Source organism: Callithrix jacchus, chromosome 3 (genome assembly GCF_049354715.1).
Source record: "Callithrix jacchus isolate 240 chromosome 3, calJac240_pri, whole genome shotgun sequence".
NCBI classification, from domain to species: Eukaryota; Metazoa; Chordata; class Mammalia; order Primates; family Cebidae; genus Callithrix; species Callithrix jacchus.
In genome coordinates, this window is record NC_133504.1 from 106,443,462 (window position 1) to 106,467,326 (window position 23,865).

The 23,865-nt window shown below is 33.5% G+C and overlaps 1 protein-coding gene across 7 annotated transcripts in view; it reads right to left on the minus strand.

Annotated features, from left to right (window-relative positions):
• Window positions 1-23,865, minus strand: part of CCSER1 (coiled-coil serine rich protein 1) — a 1,385,530-nt gene that overhangs the window by 413,326 nt on the left and 948,339 nt on the right. For all 7 annotated transcript variants that reach the window (XM_002806658.7, XM_054253144.2, XM_054253146.2 and 4 more), the window contains one exon: window positions 23,570-23,614. In XM_002806658.7, the coding sequence (XP_002806704.3) occupies window positions 23,570-23,614 (45 nt within the window). The remainder of the gene's footprint in view (window positions 1-23,569; window positions 23,615-23,865) is intronic.

Consider the following 23,865-nt stretch of genomic DNA (forward strand, 5'->3'; position numbering starts at 1 on the left):
AAGTCAGTTTTATCATCTTTAAAATGAAGGAGGTAGTACTAGGTAATTTATAAAGCTCCTTAGGGTTGTAAATCCTCTAGTTTTCCAAACTGTCCCAATCCATGGTAAATCTTCCTAACTGCTTTCTTAAAATCCTATTCTAAGTAAGAATTATCCTTTAAAAATATGCTTTACACACATATTTATACATATAAAATGCACACTATACAATATACTCTATGTACAATTTTATCGATTATCTATCATCGATCTACCTATTTGCCATAAGCCTACTTATTAATATACTAATCTCTATTCATTTTGAAGACAGTTCTATTAATCTACTACAAATTTATATATTAAATATCCATATATTTTACATTTTTTCTATTTATACATTGCTAATCAGTACAAATGACTGCTCAGCCTACATCTAGAGCTTCCTCCAGTTTGAAAAAATTTACTTAACTGTTTTGATTATTGAAGCACATTTTGAATCTTTTAACTATTATTTTCTTTTTAATATCACAAAGAAATTATAGTATATAGAAGTTATGAGAATCCAAAAATATGAATGAAGTTTAATGTTAAAAATGTGGTTTAGGAATGTTCTCAGGGGTTTCTCTGTATCAACCCCCTAAGAACATTCCTAGATATTTTATATATATATATAATTTTGCTTATCTGAAAACATATTACAATGGTAGTTCATTTTAGGCTTAATAGTCTGAATTAAGCACAGTCTATAAAAGAGGAGAGGCTAAAAAAAGGTTGAAAGAATAACACTCTATTCTAAATGACTAATCTTTTTTTCTCCTTTGTTCACCAATGGAGTTTAATCAATGTTTTCCTGAAATCTCTGCCAAGACTTAACAATAAGCATATGCATCTCTGAATACAGGGTAAATGTATCATGGGAATGATTTACCAGAAAAGAACATCTGCCCCTTTTTATACACGAATATCAAAACTGCAGATTGCAACTTCAATAACTCACTCCTTCACATCTCTTTTAAAGTAGAATATTTAAGTTGTCTTTTAAACACTGACTTGCACATTCACCAAGAACCCCAAAGCAGATTTTCCTTACCTAGACTGCCTGTGAAGGAAATTAGGCTATTTTACCAAGGTTTCTAAATTAGAACAATTTACCCAAATTTCATTACTGAAAACATCTTCTACAAAAACTACTGGTAAGAGTTGATCATAATACTCATTTTCAAAATGACACAGTCTAACATTGAGAAAGTTACAGGTTAGATATTATGCAAAACAGCCAGAAAGAGCACTGAAGTATAATCATGAATGAAGTTTTGTTTCATATAAACAGAAGGCATTCTTTCAGGATGTATAAAATAGGTATTTATTCATAAAAGTTTATTTTTTCTTCAGTGTTTTAATTTCCTATTAAGTTATTCAATCTAAAAGAGAGTTTATGGTTAGGCTCAGCTGGGCACAGTGGCTCATGTTTGTAATCCTAGCACATGAGGAGGCAGAGGCAGGGAGACTGCTTAAGCCCAGGAGTTAGAGACCAATCAGGGCAACATAGTGAGTCCTTGTTGCCACAGAAAATTTAAAAATTGGCTGAGTGCAGTGGTGTGTGCCTGTCGTCCCAGGTACTTGGGAGGCTGAGATGTGACGATTGCTTGACACCAGGACCTTGAGGCTATAGTGAGCCATTACACCCTAGCCTGGGCAACAGGATGAGACCTTGTCTCAAAAAGAAAAAAAAAAAGTCTCCAAAACTACAGCTGTTACTTCTCCCAGAGACAGAGTACCACGAAGATGATGATAAAGAGTTAGATTATTGTTTAATATTTTCTTAAAGTCGTACTTCTGTTTTTAGAGCACTCATTTTACATATCATTGCATGCATCTTATCACAGTATCAACAATTAGAAAAAAAATATTGAATCTGGGACAGTATCAACAAGAAATGAAACACTTACTGGACATACATAATGTTAGTGTTTTGCTATATAACACATAATAAAATTTAAAGCTATTTAACACAAAAATAATTTACAACAGAATTTGGGGCCTATATTTTAAAGTATCAAATATGATAACAGTCACTTGGGTAATGAAAAAGAAGACACTGAATTTGTTAGAAAGTAACAAAGGATAATTAAAATTAGAGATGATATTTTTCAGTGCTTACAAATAAATGCAAAAAAGAAAATAGGATTAAATAAGTAATACATAAACATACGAATATGTCAATGGTCATGTAACTGATGCATAGAAAGCCAGGGTTTTTAAAGTGTCCTTGACACCACAAAACTTATGCTCTTAATCATTTTTTTTTTGCCTTACGACATTGACTATTTGGGACTATATAAGGTTACACCTTACAGTGCAAAGGTACAAAACTGAGGTATCTTTCAAAGCCTTGACTTCGTAATTCCATATGAAACACCTGGTAAATCACTAATATATTTTGAAAAGATGATTTCGGTTTCTACTTATGAACTCCATTGACTTGAAGTACAGTAAAGTAATTCTATTTATCCTCTTAATAAGCACTTAAGTATACTTATTCTACATCAGGTACTATTCTAAGTATGTTATAAATATAAGCTATTTAATCTACAATAACCCTGACATAGGTACCAGACAAAGAATGTGAGGCATGAAGTTAAACAGCTTGCTAAAGGTCAACTCAACACCTAATAAGAGGTAAAGTTCAGATTTGAACCCTGACAGACTAGATTCCTGTATAACCCTCAGGAAGCTCTTCATATTCAATGATCATATTGATAATCTGCCATTGTTTTCTAGTCCTGCTAAGCTTCAAGGCTCATTTACATGGAACCAAGATTTTCATATATAAATGGATGTTGCTGTAATGCATGCTATCTTTTTATTTCCACTTGCAAGCTCAACATTAAAGGCTGCTTGTTTAGCTTTTTACTAGCAATTAAAACATTCTGCCATTAGGTGGTGCCTTCTTTATGGTTCATGTCCTTAATGGATACTTTAGGTATGATTCATTGACAGGCTAAAAAGCAGGCTTTATATACAAATTTATTTATAGCAAACAAAAGCAAGAATTTGACTAGTAAAATAGCCTACTAAATATGATGACCTTTCAAAAAATCATTAGTCTCTCATTTATGTTTAAGTGATTTTTGAACTCATTTTTCTTATAATTATGAAAGAAAAATAAATTATTCCCAAACTTCCCACTCAGTAAAGCTAATCCTTGATTCAGGTTGAAGTAAAAAATGATCCCTGAAATTTTTTTTAGTATGTACCCTGAGCTAGGCAAAAGTAGAAAGGAAAAGATGGAAGGCATATAAAACAAAGAATATTTCTCTAGACTATCAGTATAAAAAAGAGTTGTTGTTCTTTTCCAACCAGAAAGGAGTACAAACTTGGTGCATTTTATTTGAGAAATGTATTGCTAATGATCTCACTTAGTTGACAACTCTCATAATTCAATGCAAATATTGACAAACTTGGTAAGTATTTTCACTTATTTTCTAAGATATCCCTTTGTAGAAATAACACAATTTATTATTTAATTGGCGCTTCAACTTTGACATTATGCTATTATTTATACATTTTTAATATTGGAAGTTAAAACTATTTCTAATTTTTGAAATAAATTGGAAATGTATTATTCTTTTATATTGATAACTTTCAAAGGTATATAATTTAATTTCCCATAAAACAAAAACTCACTGCATGTATAAAATATTAAGAGAGGGAGATAAACTGTTTCCATAACTACATTAATTCCTTGTATTTTAAAATCTGTGGAGAAAATTATCATGTTGTATATAAACGTGTGATTTTAAATCAGTTGATAGAAATTTAACTCCTTTTAATAATTAACAATAACAGAAGCAAAAATACTAACAACCACTGAGTTTGGCAGAAAGGTTAGTCTGATGAGATATTGAAATTAACTAAACTGAAGAAAAGCGGTAAAATATAAGGAGAATCGGAAGCTATCCCCCTCCCTCTTATCTTTCATTTGTAAAATTGCTAACTGCTTTTCTGCCACCAACTGCACAGAACAGGAAGTAGGATGAGATTCATTCAAATGCATGCATTCAGGCCTAAGTACCCTCTCATCATTATTTCTTACATCATTCTTTCTTCCATTCTTTCTGATTGGAAAGGGTTTCTACAGTGATACCTCTCAAGTTCTGGGTCTTTATTGGGAATCTCCTAATGCAGAGTTAGGCCTAAAAATATGATGACATTTGGAATGAGCAGGCAGAAACCTAGTGGGCATTTAGCATACTTAGGAATGTGCTTCTAAGTATTTAAAGATCCAAGAACAGATAAAAGTCACATTATCAGCATAATTGGTATTTATAGATACTCTTTGGATTCCAAAGTCTCAGAGTAAATACACCCTTACTGTAGGGTGTATTTACAATAAATTATGATGTTTCTTGACTTTGAATCAAGGAGACATCGTAAGCTTATAAGCTGCTTGGAGGTAGTGTCTATATTTCATGTATATGCCCGCGCCTAATTAACAACTTTATCTAAAAAATAGTAGACATCAGTTCAGGCACCGTGGCCCATACCTGTAATCCCAGCACTTTAGAGGCCGAGGCGGGCTGATCACCTGAGGTCAGGAGTTGGAGACCAGCCTGGCTAACAGGGAGAAACCCTGCCTCTACTAAAAATACAGAATTAGCCAGGCATGGTGGTGCATGCCTGTTATACTAGCTACTCAGGAGGCTGAGGCAAGAGAATTGCTTGAACCTGAGAGGTGGAGGTTGTGGTTAGCCAAGATTGCACCACTTCATTCCAGCCTGGGTAACAAGAGCAAAACTCTGTCTCAAAAAATAAATGAACAATAGACATCAGTTGCTAACTTGCAAAAAACGTAAATAACTGAGAATATAAAAGAAATCTCCCTGCCCCTGTTCAAAATCTATATTTATGTGTTTAATTTAAAAGATTTCTATGAGGCCGGGCACGGTGGCTCAAACCTGTAATCCCAGCACTTTGGGAGGCCGAGGCGGGTGGATCATGAGTTCATGAGATCGAGACCATCCTGGTCAACATGGTGAAACCTAGTCTCTACTAAAGATACAAAAAATTAGCTGGGCATGGTAGCGCGTGCCTGTAATTCCAGCTACTCGGGAGGCTGAGGCAGGAGAATTGCCTGAACCCAGGAGGCGGAGGTTGCGGTGAGCCGAGATCGCGCCATTGCACTCCAGCCTGCGTAACAAGCGTGAAACTCTGTCTCAAAAAAAAAAAAAAAAAAAAAAATTCTATGAATGATAAACTGCTTTATATTTAGTAAAAGCTTGTAAAAACAAAGTCACTGACTTTTAACTCAAAGGGTATTGGTGAGTGCCTAGATAGCTCAATAATGGATTAATTTGTCAATAAAAACTTAATTTGTTGGGAATGGTAGCATATAGTATTTATCATTTGGAGCCCAGAGGCTCAGTTGTCACAAAAGAAACAGAATGTAGCTTGCATTATGGGAAAACCATGGGCTTGATGGCAGAAATTTAAATCCCGCCTCTGTGTCATACTAGCTGTATGCCTTATTAATCACTCAAAACATCAGTTTCCAGGGTGGATTCATGGTGATAAAACCTGCTTTGCCGAATTACTAAAAAGTGTTTGGCACACAGTAGGTCCTCAGTAAAGGTTAGTTGTTCTTGATTGAGAAATTGCTATCAGAAATGTGCTAGTGACATCTAGTGGTAATTCCTGCAAATCTCAAGGTCACCGTTGCAACTCAGCCTCCCCCAACACAATGTCATCTATTTGTTCTATTAACAAATATTTAATAAATACTTCCTGTACTTGTCTCTTAAATCAAGTTCTGAAGACTGCAAAGACACAATCCCTACCCTATATCTCTAGATTTAGTAAAACACACATGTAAGCCAAATAGTATTTTTAAATGTATTAATTTCTACAGCAGTGGCTATAAAAAGTGAAATTATGACATATAACAGGTAATTTCTGCTGAATGAGATGCCAATTGTAAAAACTAAAATTTCCTCAATTATATTTTACCTAAAGAAGAGATAAGAAAATTTGGCTCTTTTTAAAAAATTATTATTTTTTATTGCATTTTAGGTTTTGGGGTACATGTGAAGAACATGCAAGATGATGGCATAGGTACACACATGGCAGTGTGATGTGCTGCCTTCCTCCCCATCACCTATATCTGGCATTTCTCCCCATACTATCTCTCTGATAGCAATTAGAAATAGTCAAATAGAAATTGGGCTATTTCTAAAATGGTAAATTAAGGCCTATTTGCTAAAGTCTCGGTTGATGTGTTGAGAAGTTTAGCCCTTATCTTTGTGTGATGGGAAGGCAATAATATTCTTCCATGAGAATATCTCATAATTATATTCCAATAACAATGTGGAAGAGAGACTGAAGATGGGAGAGGACAGAGGATGGGGAAACAATTAAGAAGTAATGATCAAAATTTCCTTGAGATATGAAGACACAAACTGACTCAAAACAAATTAGGATAAACAAAAGAAAATAAAACTGAGATTGAAGTAGACTGCATAATAACCTTGAGAACGGGGAGTATAAGAGAAAAAGAAGTAAGATTGATTCAGTGTTTTCTGCAATGAGTGACTCTTAAGTAGTAATACATGAAATAGGAAACTAAGCAGAAAGAACTTGTGTATGGAGGAGGAAAGAGCAAGGATAATAAAGATTATCAGTTCATTGTTGCTGTACACATTTTCAAAATTTACAGAATACTTAGGTTGAAATAGCCAACAAATAAATAAATACATAGATCTAAAGAGAAACCTGTATTAGATAAACCTAAGAACCATCAGAACACGGTCAAACTTTACAATCACTGAAAGGATGAGATTACTCAGAAAAAGAAAAAAAAAAGCCAAAAATGGAAGGCCTACGACAAAAATCTTTAGGAAACATCGTTAATGAGCAAAAATAAAAACCGTATTTGTCCTCAATTTTTCAGAATAGTACCTTAGTAAGTTACAAATACATGCTTAGACCACACATGTGGCTTTAGAAATAGCTTTGTGATAGGAATAGCTCAGCAATACCAGAACATTACTTAAAAAAAACACATTAAAGCTGACTTTAAGGTTTCAAGGCAGAGCTATAAAGTGTTTTCCCCTCAGGTATATGAAATAAGGCATATTTGAATTTCCTCCCATAACCTAAAACTGGTTTATGCTTTAAGAGTAGCCCTTACAAGGTTATAGCGAAAATTTTATTTGACTTCATATAAAATGGACAGCTTTTCCACTTATCCCATTAAATTTGGCCATCTAGTTTTCTTTCCTTTTCTTTTTTTTAGTGTCTTCTTTTCCCTCTCTTTTTCTTTTCTTTTCTCCTGATACAGTATTTCTTGCTTCAGTGATTCCTGGGAAAAGAGCCCAGTTGGTTTAACATTTTATTAATACAGACTACCTCATAGATTTAGGGTATTAACTCTGCATTTGTAGAGTTGTCAGGATGGAAAAGAAGAGTTATTCATGCACTTAATATCTACAAATTGATGACCTCCTAAAATAGATACAATCTTTATTTTTTTAATTCAAATTATTCTCTTTTATTTCACCTCTTATGTTAGCAGAAGTTATGAAAAATACTTGTTCTATCAATTAGTTTTATTGTCCAATGACTAATATTTTCTATATGCTAATGCACAGTTTCTTGGTTCTTATATTCATATATCACTTTTGTGTCATTTTAAAGAATGTCCATCCTTAATTATTAAACATTAGTTTAAATATTTTTTAACTATGTCATGTTTAAATCCATGTACTAAATCTGCAGGCATTACATAATTTTAGGCAATCAGTTAATCTTCTTTCCACCTCAATCAGCCTTATTTATTCGAAAGGGAATTATAGTTCAACGTGGTCACATTAGATGAAAGTGATGAGTTTCTGAAGACCTTGTACAATTTAATTCTGACAAAGAATAATGGGTAATTTAACCAGCAGAGTTAGCCCCATCATGCAATAGCATAAACATGCTTTAAAATTCACTTGGCTCACCAGCTTTAAAATTATGAAACTTGTCAAATTAAAAAAAAAATTAAACCCCATTTAAAAACATTTCCCATAAAATCTGGCTTTATAAATATTTTTATTGTATCAAATTTTAATAACTTAAATACACCTAAGGAGTGCCAACTATTATCATCATCTATATATTTAAGTAGGATATTACTCAGTACAGTCCCCTAGTAAGTTACAAATACCTGCTTAGACCACAAATTTGGCTTTGGAAATAGCTTTGTGAATAAATTAAATATACTTACCAACTTTTACTGCTCTATTTATTTATAAATAATCCCAATAAATAAATACATAAAAGGCAAAAGGGAAAAATTGAAGAATGAATGCAGAAATGAATCAGCATTGTTTGCTGTAAACTCAGTGCTTAACGATCTTAAAAAAGAAACAACATTCAACTTCACAAACATTTATTGGGTGCTTACTACATATCAGAAGCCATACAAGGTTTTATGAATATAAGTTGAATATGACATTGCTCCCTAGGAACTCATAGTCTATTTGACAGAGAGATAAACAAAAAGAGTCACAACACAATCTGATAAACACAGTATTATAGAAATATGTGTCAAGTACTATTTTTGCAACTACTAATTCCTGAGAAATTTCTCCTTGAATAAGTCACATTCAATGTGGGATGCGGTGCTGAATAAGTGGCTTTACACGTAGTAAAGAATGTCTCATGTCTTATTAATTCAAGTTGAAATAACAGAAACAGCATTTAAACTTTTCTAATGAGTATTTTTATTGGTACCAGATACTGAGATTATTATTTTTATAGGCAATTTTATCTATTCACAACAATCTTATAAGGGGCAACCGCTAAGTTTATTATTTTTTTTTTCTAGTGAAGGAACAACTGAAATCTGAAAAGATTAGGCAACTTGTTCAACATCACATTCCTCACTGACTTCATGTGTTTCAACAAATGTGTTCATTTTTATTTAATTCCATATTTCTAGAATATAAAGTAAATCTACATTTCGATTAGATTTTACATAACCAAGCATAGGACAACACTGATTATATGGTTTGACAATGGTGTCAGATAACAGGTAGATGAGTTAAAATTGCTAAATTTCCTTAATTTGCTTACTTTTAATTGAGCAAAGGGCAGAACCTGTATAAGAAGCTCCAAATTACATGCTATATAAAAAGTTTACTATGCTATACTGTCTTTATTATATAGTTAGTCATTTTTGGTTTTGAGATAATTTAGTGAATTTTTGTGTCCTAGATGTCATTGTCTGCAAAACATATACAGAATTCTTATAAATTATTTTATGACCCCTTGTGAAACCATGGACTCCATTATTGCCTAAAGCACTTGCGGTTTTCCTTGACCGGAGGCTACATTAAAACATTTAGAATTACTCCAAAATGAATATTGAAGTTACTGTGTTCTCCAGGTAGCATCTCATTGCTCTTTTAAATTTCTTTATTTGGCACATTCTTAAATACACTTTTCACATTCATTTTCTTGTTGCCAACTCGAACTATTATTTTCAACATGACTATCATCTATTTTATTACATCAAAAGTCATTCATTGCAAAAAGTCATATTATTTTCAAGGCAAAATTGGAAGCTCATTTGGTTTGATCTCTCTACACTATTGATACTTTCTTTTTTTAACTTAGGACTACTTATCCTCAATAATCTGTGTGACTTTTACTTCCAGAAAATATACTAGAGCTAATAAGTTGCTATATTAGTTAGGGTTCTCTGAAGAGACAGAATATTTAGGAGACAGGTTAGATAAGTAGGTGTGTAGGTAGATAGGTAGGTAGGTGGAGCGATGATAGATAGATAGATAGATAGATAGATAGACAGACACATGAACAGATGAAAGGGGATATTTAAGGGAACTAGCTAAAGAGATCATCAAGCTTAAGAAGTCCCTTGCTGGTCTGCCTGTGACCTGAAGAACAAGGAACGCCAGTAATGTGGCTCAGTCCTAGTTCAAAGGCCTCGGACTAGGAAAACAGATGCTGTAACTCAGTCCAAGGCTGAATGCCTAAGAATGGGGGAGGGGGTGTTGCTACAAGTCAAAGAATCCAAGGGCCAGAGAACCTGGAGTTCTGAAAACCAAGGGCAAGAGAAGAAGGGTGCCCCAACTCGAGAAGACAGAAAAAGCAAATCTGCCTCTCTTCTGCCTTTTCATTCTGAGTCCTCAGCCCATTTGATGGTGGCCACCCACATTGGATGAGGGCAGATCTTCCTTATTCAGTCAACTGATTCAAATGCCAATCTTCTCTAGAAACACCCTCACAGACACACGCAAAAATAATACTTTATCAGCTATCTTTGTATTACTTAATCTAGTCAAGTTGACACCTAAAATTAACCATCACAGTTGCTAAATATAACTTGTCAGAGGAGAAAGCAACAGTTTTGAATAGCCAACTCTGGAAGCAAGAAATGAATTTTAAAAACTTGTCTATTTTTGATTTTAAAAAGAGGCTAATAGGTTGTATACAGTATGCACAGAACCTTAAAACTGACTCCATGTGTTTCAACAAATATGTTAAATTTTTTAAGTTCTATGCTTTGGAGTATAAACTAAATCTACATGTCAATTCATTTTTATATAATCAAGCATAGGAGAACACTTATGATTTGGTTTGACAATGGTATCAGTTAATAAGCAAATGAGTTAAAATTGCTATATTTCATTAACTTGCTCATTTTTAATCTAACATTCTAAATAATCACAAATAAAAATACAATTACAAATAAGCTATATATTTTCTCTCAACCATTTTAGAGAATACTCTTCAAAGTCCTATTTGTGATTGCCTACCCTGAGGCCATATAGAAATGGACCAGCAAATATATTGTGAATTTTCCTTTGCAGAATATTATTATCTGATCCCATTCTCTATAGCTTACAAAAGAGATTTACAGGCCACAATCGAGAATCACATATTGGCAATGATTTAAGAAACACAATGGATCAGATATACATAGGATCAGTAATACACAGACAACCGTTTTCATTTACTATTTTGTTAATATTTGTCTCCCTTTATAGGGTTAATTACTTTTAATGAATGAAAGATAAGACTTTCAACTCACTTCCACAGTAATAGACTTGAAGTAGGTATCTACTTGGATAACTAAGAAGCTAAGATGATCAGGACATAACTATGACAGAAATCAAGAGAAAATCAAAAGGATAAGCTGGTAGAGTCCACAGACTGCTTGTTTCAGGCCAGTTTATTTTGCTCACTCAATCCCTATTGATCAAAAAATAACAAAAGTAAACTGAAATGGTAGCACTGTCCCACCTTCATTATAGAAGGGTTATTAATGACATATCTTCCCTAACTACAGTGTCTTAATGTCTTTCCCACACACAGTATTTCCAGATCATGAGAATCTTCTATTATAGTACTGGTGGTAAATGTAAAAGATAGGCTAAATGCTGCTTTTGTCATTCAAATTTGTTCTTCTTTTTAAACATCAAAAGAAGAGAAAAAGAAAACACTTTTTTCTTAAATTCCTGTTACCAAAGCATAATTACAGTCATGCATTGCTTAACCATGGGGATACGTTCTAAGAAATGCATTGTCAGGTGATTTTATCATTGTTTGAACATCACAGAGGGCACTTACACAAACCTAGAGGGCATAGGCTACTATATACCTAAGCTATGCGGTATAGCCTATTGTTCTTAGGCTACAAACATGTACAGCATGTTATTAGACTCAATAATGTAGACAACTGTAACACAATGTTAAATGTTTGTATATCTAAGCATATATAAACAGAGAAAATCTGCAGTAAAAATTCATTATGAAAGATTAAAAAATATATATATGCCAGTATAGGATAGCTCCATGACGAAACCACTGTCATGTATGCAGTCTATCCTTGGCCAAAATGTCATTCTGCCGCACCTAACTGAATCATGAGGATGAACCTGGGAAAACTGTACCACATTGTCAAAAATTAGAAGTCATAATTCAACTACAGGGTAGATGGCTGATACCATCATTTGGAGTTTATCATAGAGGACAAAGTGTAAGCAAAAAAAGTAAAAAGGCTATCTGGCTTTACAGAGTACAATGATGTGGAATTTAAGAGAAATAGAGTAAATAGCAGTCCATTTTCCAAAAGACCAAGACCAGATGGATGCACCTGACACATAGGTTTCTATTCTTTGTAATCCAAAAATCACAAAGCAAATCAAAACAGTATAGTCCTGTCTTGGGTGAGGCAACACCTACAGGCAACAAATATGTAGGCCAGGGGAAGATAGACCAGGGGCAAGAGTAAAAAAAGAGGGAGAGATAATAGTAATGTTGAGTAAGTGGAGATTAGTTAATGCTCTCGAAGAATGACATTAGTCCAAAATTATTCAGTTTTAGTAAGTCTATTCATTTATCTCCTTGTAATTCATAGTATACTGTTTAAGTTTTACTCTCGAGACATTATCTTCTAGCTTTGAAATCTGGCCTCATGGGCTAACTAACTGTAAGACTTTGGGAAAGTTACTCAAACACTTTCTGCTTTCATTTATTCTTCATTGAAATGAGAATAAGTTTACTGTGAGAATCAAATGACTGAATATGTGTAAAGTGCTTACAACAACACCCGGCCCTTGATAATCACTTAGCAAATGCTAACTCAATTTTTATGGCGAAGAGGCAGGGCCCCTGTTTTTCTAGTGTTTAGAGTGAAATGTATCCCACTCCAGTCCTACAATTCCTTATCTAAATTTCTGAAGGTCATATGTTCGTTTTTTCTTTTTTTTATTGCATTTTAGGTTTTGGGGTACATGTGAAGAACATGCAAGATTGTTGCATAAGTACACAAGTGGCAGTGTGATTTGCTGCCTTCCTCCCCATCACCTATATCTGGCTTTTCTCCCCATGCTATTTCTCCCCAACTCCCCACCCCCTGCTGTCCCTCCCCAATTTCCTCCTGACAGACCCCAGTGTGTGATGCTCCCCTCCCTGTGACCATGTGTTCTCATTGTTCAACACCCACCTATGAGTGAGAACATGCAGTGTTTGATTTTCTGTTTTTGTGTCAGTTTGCTGAGGATGGTTGTATCTTGTATTTCAGAATTACTTTGATTTTCAAATTACCATTTGAAATCAAATACAGAGCATTGACCATATTTTAAAAATATCCCCAGTAAGGTTTAGAGCAGCAGCCTGTACTAACACATTGATATTTCTGCAGCAAAACATACAAATGTTCATGTGAAGTAGAAAAAACAAAGACTATAAGTAGATCTCTTTTTTTTTTTTTTTGCCCCTGGGGTCAAATGGATGATCTCCAGAAGAATGGTTTGAGATCGTCCAGGTAAATAAGTAGATCTTTTAGTTTAGGACAGGTTTTTACCATCAAACTAGCTTGAGCCTCCCTTTGAGGAAAAAAATAAATCAGTTTTCAGAGCACTTGGGATAACATAATTGCAGATAGGGTATTGTTTACAAGTGTTTTTTTTTTTTTTTATTTGTTTACTGTTAATGGTTGGAACTTGAATGTAATCAAGTTGCAGAGTTATAGATGAGAACAAGAAGCTCCTGGGTAAATAGTAAAGGGCAAAGAGAAAGCCCCTTCTTTGAGGGAAACAGATGATGTAGCCATATTACTTGTAGTGTGTGTTATGTCCTCCCCTAATTTATACAGTAAAGCCCTAGCCCCCAGGACCTCATAATGCAGTTATATTTGGGGATAAGACTTTTTAAAAGATAATTATCTGACACAAAGTTAAATACTGCATGTTCTACCCTGCAGGTAGGAGCTAAACTCTACATGAAGATAAAGAGAGGGCAGGATTGGGGTGGATGATGATAAATTACTTAATGGGTAAAATATATATTATTTAGGTGATGGGTAACCTAACAGCCCAGACTTCAGCACCACACAATCTATGTGTGTAACACAATTACACTTGAATCACATGAATTTATACCAAAAAGGAAGATAAAATTAGGCTGTTAGGCTGGGCTCTAATCCAATCTGACCATCACCCTTATAAGGAAATTTGGACACACAAAGGGACACCAGGGATACTCAGAGGAAAGAGAATGTTAGGACACAGCAATGTGTTTGTACAGGCTGCTGCAGGTTATTATCTGCAAGCCAAAAAGGGAGGCCTGAGGAGAAACCAGATGTGCTGATTTTGATGCTGGCATCAAAGATTTCTAGCCTCCAGAACTGTGAAAAATTAAAATTATGTTGTTAAAGTCACCTACTCAGTGGTAATGTTATGGCAGCTTCAGCAGAAAAATATAGTCTATAATAGCAATTCTATTATTTTAATTATAACTATTATTTGTCTAAGTCTGAAAGTCTCTAACTCTGGGATTTTTAATCTAATTGAGACAATTGTTTATATAATATTTTGACAAAACAATGTTCCCTAGGAGCTAAAAAGTTAGAAATACATTTTCTCCATTATTAAGTATCTTATTTAAAAGTTGTAGACTAGGCCTCGGGCATGGTTGCTCATGTCTCGGCCACCGGCCTTGGGCACGGTGGTTCATGCCTGTAATCCCAGCACTTTGAGAGGCCAAGATGGGCAGATCATTTGAGGTCAGGAGTTCAAGAACAGCCTGGCCAACATGGTAAAACCCCATCTCTACTAAAATACAAAAAAGAAATTTTAAAAAATTAGCCAGCTGTGGTGGCATGCACCTGTAATCCTGGCTACTCAGGATGCTGAGGCAGGAGAATTGCTTGAGCTGGAAGGTGGAGGTTGTAGTGAGCTGAGATCATACCACTACACTCCAGCCTGGGTGACAGAGAGACTCTGGATTCAAAAAAAAAAAAAAAAAGTTGTAGATTACCTATAGGTGAGGATGTGGTGATCACTGGGAAGGAACTGAGGGTCTCTTTTGGTATGATTAAATGACAATAGTAAAAACTCATCAGAAGCGCTCATTTTTCACGAGGTTGAATGATGACCACTGGCTGGAGAACTGTTTCAAAGTGCTTTGAGGATATGATGTGAACAGAGAATGGACCTAATGTCAAATAACTGACTTCAAAGGAGAGATGACTAAGTATGGGAACACATGTGGAGATCTATTTCTAAACTAAGAGAAGGGCAGCAAAGTTCTCCAGAGAAGAGCAGTGTGTTTCCATTGTGGGTTTACAGGAATTAAATATGTTACTCAGCAATGCCAAAAATTAAAAAAAAAAAAGTAAATAGTTTACATGAGGATTATTTTTCAATATGAAAATATAAACCAGGGCAGAAAAAAAAAATCTTACTATGATATGGTAAGAACCAAAATAATAAAAGTGTTTATTTTCTTCACTACATTTTTGAGGTGGCAATTACCTTCTATTTGTAATTAAGAAGGGAATCATAAGAATTCAACCTCATTTGGACATGAATAAGTACTTCTCTGATAAAAGCAGGCTGAATCAGTTCAACCATCTGGAGTGGTATTTTCTTTTGTAGTAATTGACATAGTTAAAGAGAAAGAAATAATTACATAATTAATTGCACACACTAACAAAAATGTAAGATTGTTTAGGAACATACTTTCCTACAAATATATAAGGGAGCAAAATAAATATTATCATTTTCTTTTTTTGCCTTTTCAAATGAAAATATCTCCAAGGTTTAACTGATTCTAAAAACAACTTATGTTCTTTTTAAAAACAGAAATCTTAATGTATATTGATTCAAAAGTCAGTTATTCTACTGTAATCCTTCTTCGTCTTTGTAAAATCCACAGTAAAGCTACAAACCCTTACTTATTTCCAGATCAAAAAGAGAAGACATAAACAAGAAAAATGTTTCATTTCAGAATCCTGAAATCATGATCTCTAACCTTGCTGTACAAAGTTGCAATGTCATAAAATCTGCCTGATCCCTGCCTATTCTCTCAACCTTGCAAAACCTGCCTTTGACTAACCCAGTTTGGATTTTAACATCTTGTAAAATATCTTCCACTAATTTTCCCTTTTAGAGACTCATAGAAACTTTCTTAATGTAGTGTTCTTTTTTATTGCATGGGATCTAACATACCTAGCTTTGTTTGATCAACAACAGTCTTTTCACTGTGGTCTTTTGTGGCATCAATAGTGAAAAATCGTAGAGATATAACACAGGGTGAATTGAAACCCATCTGCAGCCTACTTGAGCTCTATGTGAAACATTTCTCTAAGGCCTGCTAAGTCTCCAATTCAGGGATCTGTTTGACTGCAAAAGTGAGGCAAATCCTGCTTTGGGTCTAAACTTAATTTATTTTTGTCAGTCTTCCAGATGTAAAGTTTTTGCTGCCTAGGAATGAGAATCTTTTAGTAATCCTTTATTTAATCAACTGCAAAACCACTATCCTTGATGAGAAAACTGCTTAGTTACTTAGAACTCTACTGCTTGTTTTTGTCACCGAGTCACTAAAGGTTTAGTTCTAAAACTCGTAAGTTCACAATTTCTTGATGTCCTTTAGACAAATTACTTTGATTTCCATTTCAAAACCTATGAGGACCTTCTTCAACCTTGTCTTCGTTTGTTCCACTTAGTTTCATTTTGCTTGGAGGTGGTGAGTTTATCAGGCCCCCAACCTGGTCTTTAAACCAGGTTCTTAAGAGGTTACCCCAGCAAAATTTTCATGTGCTCTTATCAGTTCTTTTGACCCTCTGGGTCAAATTCCTGCTTACATTTTAGTTTAACTCACATGCATATGTCTCTAACTGGCACAATCCTACCAGGTACAATCTAAATTAGTGTCCATTGTGGGGAATTCCATCTGGGAACATGATGGTTGAAATTTTTCTCCATGTAATTGATTAGCAGTCAAATCACTGCTCAATCTTGTTGTAAATATTATTTTGTGTGGCTTTCTGTGCATGTGGGTATCTATGTATGTAATGGATTTCTTACATTTAAGGCGATTTTATCATCCCACTGTGATTTTGTATCTGTCAGAAGCTGGCTCTTCCTCACTTGTTTCCCTTCCATTCTCTCTTTTTTTCCTGCTTGGGAAAAGTATTTTTCTATCACTATGTGCCTACTCTAGGCTTATATCTGATCCAGATAATCAGTCAAACACTTCCAAAGAAAAAGAAAAAAAGTTAAACTGAGTGCACTTTTAATTTGTTTCCCCCATTTGAGATACTACTGTGTTTTTTTCTTACTGAAGTAGATCTACTAAGCTTAGTTTTGCTTGACCAACAGGATTCTTTTGGGTCATTTTTTAGAAGGTCAGTTATCTACAAGCACAGGAAAGATCTTCAAAATCCAATCTGAAGATGACAGAGAAAGTAGACAGTATGTGAAAAACAGCTTATAAAACCTATAGGCCTTAAGCACTGCCCTCAATAAACAATTCCATAGTAGAAAAGGTAAATATTTTTTTTCTCTCATCTGTAATATAAAATGTGTAAATAGAATATTTGAGGTGAAATAAAGGATTCCGAGGTATAATTTGTTGTCCTATTTGGGATTTGCTTCCTTAGAACCAATTTGGAATGTGAAATCCTTTACAAATTGGGCTTGGCATAGGATATCATTGATTCTTATGGTGTGGACTAGTCAACACAGACAGTAAAATCTCCCAATAATATAACACTCAAACCATCTCTGACAGAAGAAAATAAGAAGGAAAGAGCTGATTATATAAAGAATAGTAACTGTTGTCATATATTGGCTGCTTTCTATGTGCCAGACACTACTCAAAGAGTTTTATGAATATGAACTGATTTTTCTCAAGAAACTTGAAACAGGAACAAATTATTATGGTCTTGTAATGTGTAGTTCTTTTAATTAAATGTTGACTTATAATGAGGACTAAACTGATTTTTTTTTATCTTGCCCAAATTCCTATGTATTGGTCTGGGGAGTCATGCCCTACAAATCATATCTTCTCATCAGATACGTTTTATTTAACTCTATATATCGTGACTTACTTTCCAATCTGACTCTGCCATAACATTACACGACTAGGAAGAAAATAAATATATTTTACCGCAAAATATGTTTCTTTGACATATCAAGAAATGGTCCTGCAAAGCTGTCCTTCCTGGGGGAAAATTAGCATCTGTAAAGAATCTCTATTAACATAGCTAGATATTTTTCTTTGTGATCCTCCCAAGCCTAAAGAGATTAACTAAGAGTCTAGCACCCTTTAAAGACCTAAATAGGAAACATTTGTCATCTACTGTTTCTAAGGGAAGCCACTATAATAAGATTTCCAAAGAACCTTGGTCTCCGCAATCTTTTATCTTAACCTGAACATTTCCTTTCTGTCATCCTAGGGCGTTAGAAAAACTCAACCAATTGTCAGCCAGAAAATGTTTAAATTTACCCATAGCCTGGAAGCAGCTCCCACCCCACCACTGCTTTGAGTTGTCTTGACATTCTGGACCAAACCAATGTATTTCTTAAATGTATTTCACTGATGGCTGATGCTTCAATAAAGTATATAAAAACAAGCTTGGGTACATGTTCTCAGGGCTTCCTGAGGGTTGTGTCATGGGCCATGGTCACTCATATTTGGCTCAAAATAAATCTCTTCAAATATTTTACAGATTTTGACTCTTTTCATCAACAATACCTATAAAGATCTTTTACTTTCCCTGTTGCTTGTCAATTCTGAAATATTTTTTTTATGGAAACCTTAAAGAGTCTCTTGATCTCAAATCCACACTGTTCATTGGATACATCTTAGTGGCAGGCTATAGGCACCAAATTACTGAAAAATTCAATATATATTTCCCAAAAAATTGTCATCACTGAGATTACAAAAGATTTTCTTATTCTACTAAACTATACAGAAACTAATAATGGGATATCTAAAGTTGAACTAAAGTAGAAAAATTCAAAATACTATATTCTGCATATTAGATAATAAAGAAAACATACAAGTAGAAGCAAGTTTTGCAGAAAGAAAGTTATCAAAGATAACTTGTAATCATGATCTATTTCTTATGGAAGATTCTTTTTATTCAATGCACAAAGCTATAAGTAATTTTCTGTAATTTCCGAATTAAACAAAATACTAGACCTTAACAAAACAACATTGCTTAATGCTTTTTGCCAACTCTTATTTCCAAGAATAGTACATTTTCTTCAATTTAGTTAAATTCCTAGAAGTTAAATATTTTTTCTTCTTTAATCCCTTAAAATAATAACAGTCCTCTCCAGTGATCTTTTGGGCAAGAGAAGAGTGAGTTTGCTTAACTCAAGCAATAACCTGGTCCTAAAGTAGTCGGATTTGTAATTCTAATTAAGTTATAAATGGAAAGAAAAATCATTGATTTATATTTTGTTTCACTTGAAATCATCCTTGTGCTAATATTCCAGGTTGACAAGTTACTTTGAAATTCAGAATATAATTTATCTGATTCTCAGAATTTTCTCTTTGGAGAGAATTAAAACGATTTTCAGTTTCGAGTAGAAATATGTAACTCATCAAAAGATAATGCAAAGTCTATCCAAGTCTATTAGCAAAGGCATAAAATCTACTATCAGAAGAAAATAATTACTTTCTTTAGGATGTTATATGCTCAAATGATACTTTACAGCAATAGAAAATCTTGGAGTATTATTTTAAATAATTAAAGAAAACAGGGCTGGGAAAGAATATTTAAACACTGATTTTCTGTCTACCTTTTTTCAACTGTCTCTAATTATGTTTAAGTCTCTGAGGTTTGTATCATCAATAATTTCATAGCTACGGTTTCTAGCAAAGAAAATAGAGAATCACCTCACCGTAATCCAGCAAAGAAACTTAAGCACTTCTGGACTACAAAAAAGATAACAGATTATAAGATATACTCATAAATGAGAATGATACGTTCATAAATCAGCTATTTTAATAATTTGAAATGTCCACCTTTTTCCTGTCAGAATCTATTTGTATTTGCAATCCCACAAATAACAGTGGGATTGAAAAATTTCCAAAACACAAATGGGAATTTTTGCAGAAATGGAATGAGTATGTCTATAAAGTTGTTGATCATCTTTCTAAATACTTGTAGAAATTATTCAAAGTTTTTTTTTCTGATGCTTAAGCAGCATATTTTAAACAATTTTATAAGAGTATAAACTATTAAAATATTCAAGTATACCAACATTAATCTTGTTTTCAGAATTCCAGTTAATAACGGTAACATTATCCTCACTAAGGTTGTTCATCACTTTGAGAGATCATGCAAATTATATAAAAGTAATCCTAGATCACTACACATTTGTACTTCATTTGCATAGCATCTGTAGTTCCTAAGTTTCTATAACTTTCAATATAACAGCCTCAACCCAAAAGTTCCAACAGCCATCGTCTTTCACATTAGGTTACCACATTCCATAGAATTTCAGAAGCTAAATACTTATTCCTGATTTAGATATTCAACCAGAATTATTAGTTGTCTTCATTCATGATATAAAGTCACATGTCACGTGATTTTAGACCTGTGATACAGAACATTCAGAATAATGATGGTTGGACATTTTTGAGGTAGGGTAAAAATAGAGACAATCTGCCTGCCAGTCAGAAATGGTGTGCACACAGGCACACACAGATGAAGCTTTAATATTTAAACAAAAACTGGCCTTTGGAAAATAAAAAAAACTACTTAAAATAACAGAGATATTTTAAAGTCTTTAAGAAAAATGAGAGTAACAGTATTATCCACACTTAATGAAAAAATGATTTATCTATGTATTTTATGCAGTCAGTTTTCACTGAGGTTTTTCCATGAGTTGCAAAATCCCACTAGATGCAAGAAAATTGTTTATAGTTGGTTAGCAATATCTGTTAAACAATCACATTTTATATAGCATTCCACTAATCTCCCCTTTTAAACAATCTTATTATCTATTATAATCAACGCCCTCAAATTATATATATAATATGCATGTATAAAAATACCAAAATACCAATATCACTGGAGTTATTTTGTACCACTAATGACTATCTTCATATATTTTACAATTTATCAATTTAGGTGTTACCTATCTCTATTTTCTTCAGAAAAGTAATATACATTTTAATCACTTCTTAATTTATATTTTTATACAGCATATAGTTTCAAATCTAGCCTTCCTGTCTGGCAATTAGCTTTTTAATGGTATTTACCACTTAGCTAAATAGCAAAATTACTGTCTACTTCATTTTCTATGAATACTGTTTTCATTACTTCAATAAGTAAATAGAACATTTTAAATGACACTTCTTAAATCTTCTTGTAAATATTTAGTAACAAGCCCTTGGTATTGCATCCATCAACATCTATTGGAAAGAGCTGTCATTTGAACTAAGCAATTAATTCATCATAAGTAATTATTGTCATTTATTAATCATAATAGCATTACAATGAGAAATTCTAAGAAATTGAAGAGTTTTCTGAACCCACACATTTTAATTTTACATAAGTACATTGTACATATTTGTAATAGACACACATAACAGAACACACCAAATAGAAATTAGAGACATACACATCCCACTTCTTAAACAAGACAGATGTTAAGGTCCTTAACATACTAATCGTATTCTTTGTTTACAGGTCATCTACCATTAAGACTTGAAAAGGACAGTGTTTACAACATACTTTACCTAATTGTCTTATACTTCCCCAAAGTTTCTTATCTTAGAACATACTAGGTCTCTTAGTCAGAGGGAAAGCTAAGCTAAGTAGTTAGATTGCATATCAATATGCCTAAGTAACCCAGTGCTGCCCCAAGAGGAAGTAAAGTAGTTGCTTTGAATTTTAATAGTTGATTACTTTCTAGTCATGAATTGGAAATGTCAAGTGGAGAAGACATTACTGGATTATGGTTACTTTGATGATCTTAGCTGATTACAATTATTCCATTACCCTCAGGGAGAAGGCCAAGATCAATGTTGTCCCTTCTATGGAGATATACACATTAGTAAATTACTACAATTTTGACCTTCACAGAAAACACAAAATAGTTTCGAGAATATACCTTAAAAAAAACTTTAAACACATTTTCATCATGTTCCTTACTTATACGTCCACTTATAATAAAAATAAAATCAAAGAAAATTAGAAAAATAAGCAATAAGATTTAAGAGCCAGTCTTTTCAATAAAAACTAATCATTATGCATTTTAAAATAACATTAAAAACTTTAAAAATCTTAGTAAAACAAATAAATAATTTTGTCACCATTTAGCAATGCCATTGTACATTAAGTTTTGCTTCTTTTGACACACAGCTGCTATTAGACTAGGAGGCAGCAACAAGAAGCTGAGCAACTCCATTTATATGTCCCTAAAGGCACTAAATCAGCAGAGATAAATTGTGCCCGTACTGCCTGGATGTAAACTTTCACTTAGGAGGTGATCGGTTTAGTTCTTTCTCTAAATAGATCCATTTTGTTCATGTTTGAGTGAAAGCAGTTACTCTCACAAAACTCTAAAAGGCTCTGAGATCTTCCTTACAAAGTGCATTTTTCCCCAGTCATACTGATGACCATATTCTCATCTTCCTCTCCTACAACATGAAAAATATCTAAAGATTTATCTATGTTTCACCTTGTCCCGCTCTTCAGCCCATGTGAGCCAACTATATGTGTTCCTCAATAAAAATAGATTCTTCTGGGTGGAAAATAGCTGAGAAAATGGAAAGAGACCTTAAATGACAAACCCACTAGGAACTTAAATGTCAAATACTAAAATCATACAACTAGAATTAAAACATGAAGGAAAGGTGGCAAACACCACTATAGGTAAGAAATCTGTTTCTACAAAGAAGCTGCTACAAATGGAGAGGACAGTATGATTTATTTTCTCATTTTCTAGGACAAAATACCTTCACTTTTGTACAAAAATTGCTATGTAAGTATCACCAAGGAACTTTTTTTTTTTTTTGCGTGTGCAGTGAGAACGTTTTGATTTACTGAATTAAATATTCCACCCTTCCCACACCTCCCAGAAATCTGAATCACAGAGTTAAGTACAACATTTATATGTTTAGCATGGAAAGAATTTTAAGTGATGTTAAGTCTTCACATTCAATTAGAATCAGAAAATAACAATGTGCACAGTATAAATGATACAGTATTATGTTTGGTACTGTTAAAAGTTTCTCCTTATTATAAAGCATCTGGGGTAGGCAATAATTAAAGAAGTTTTAAAATCACTAGCTTTGCCAAAGCAACTTCATTCTTTCTGATAATGCATACCAGCCTAGTTGCATATGCCAACAGCCTTTGACAGGAAAGTGGAGAATCCCAAATGTCATAAAATATTTGCAGTTAGAATTCTGCTAATTTCTCAGTAAGTCTCAGTTTTTAAAATTGCATTGTAATGTTTGCTTAAAAAGGCTTTTCTGTCCCCTGTGAAAGAATTTGCTGCTACAAAAATCCATTGTAACAGAAACAATGCTTGCCTAATCAGAGAAACAACATTTTCTTTAGCTTCAGAGGAACAAGCACAAATACATTTACATAAACATGTAAAATATGCTTTGCCCAGAATGAATGGAACCATATGCATACAACATTCTCTTCAATGCATCTCCATTTCCATTACCAACAGAATTATCATCAATCACCATCACCACATCACTGCAACACCATAGCCATGTTTCCTCTTTTTCCCCATCCCTCTTCTTTAAGCATTCTTACCTCTCTCCCTCCTTGTACTGTCTCTAGTCTTTTGAAGTTTAAACCCTGAAAAAGAAAAACAAAATATATTATTGTTGGCAAAGAAGAAGTAAATAATAATTTGTACTAGTGTAAGAATTTTTAAATAAAGGAAATAATTTATTAATAACGAAAAAGATCTGAATATAGATGACTATCTCACCTGTATGTGACTATCTCATGTGTTACAATTTTCTATGTATATGTGTGTATGTGTATGTAGCTAAGTTTTCAAATATGGTTACCATTTGTATGTAGCTAAGTCTTCAAAAGTAGTT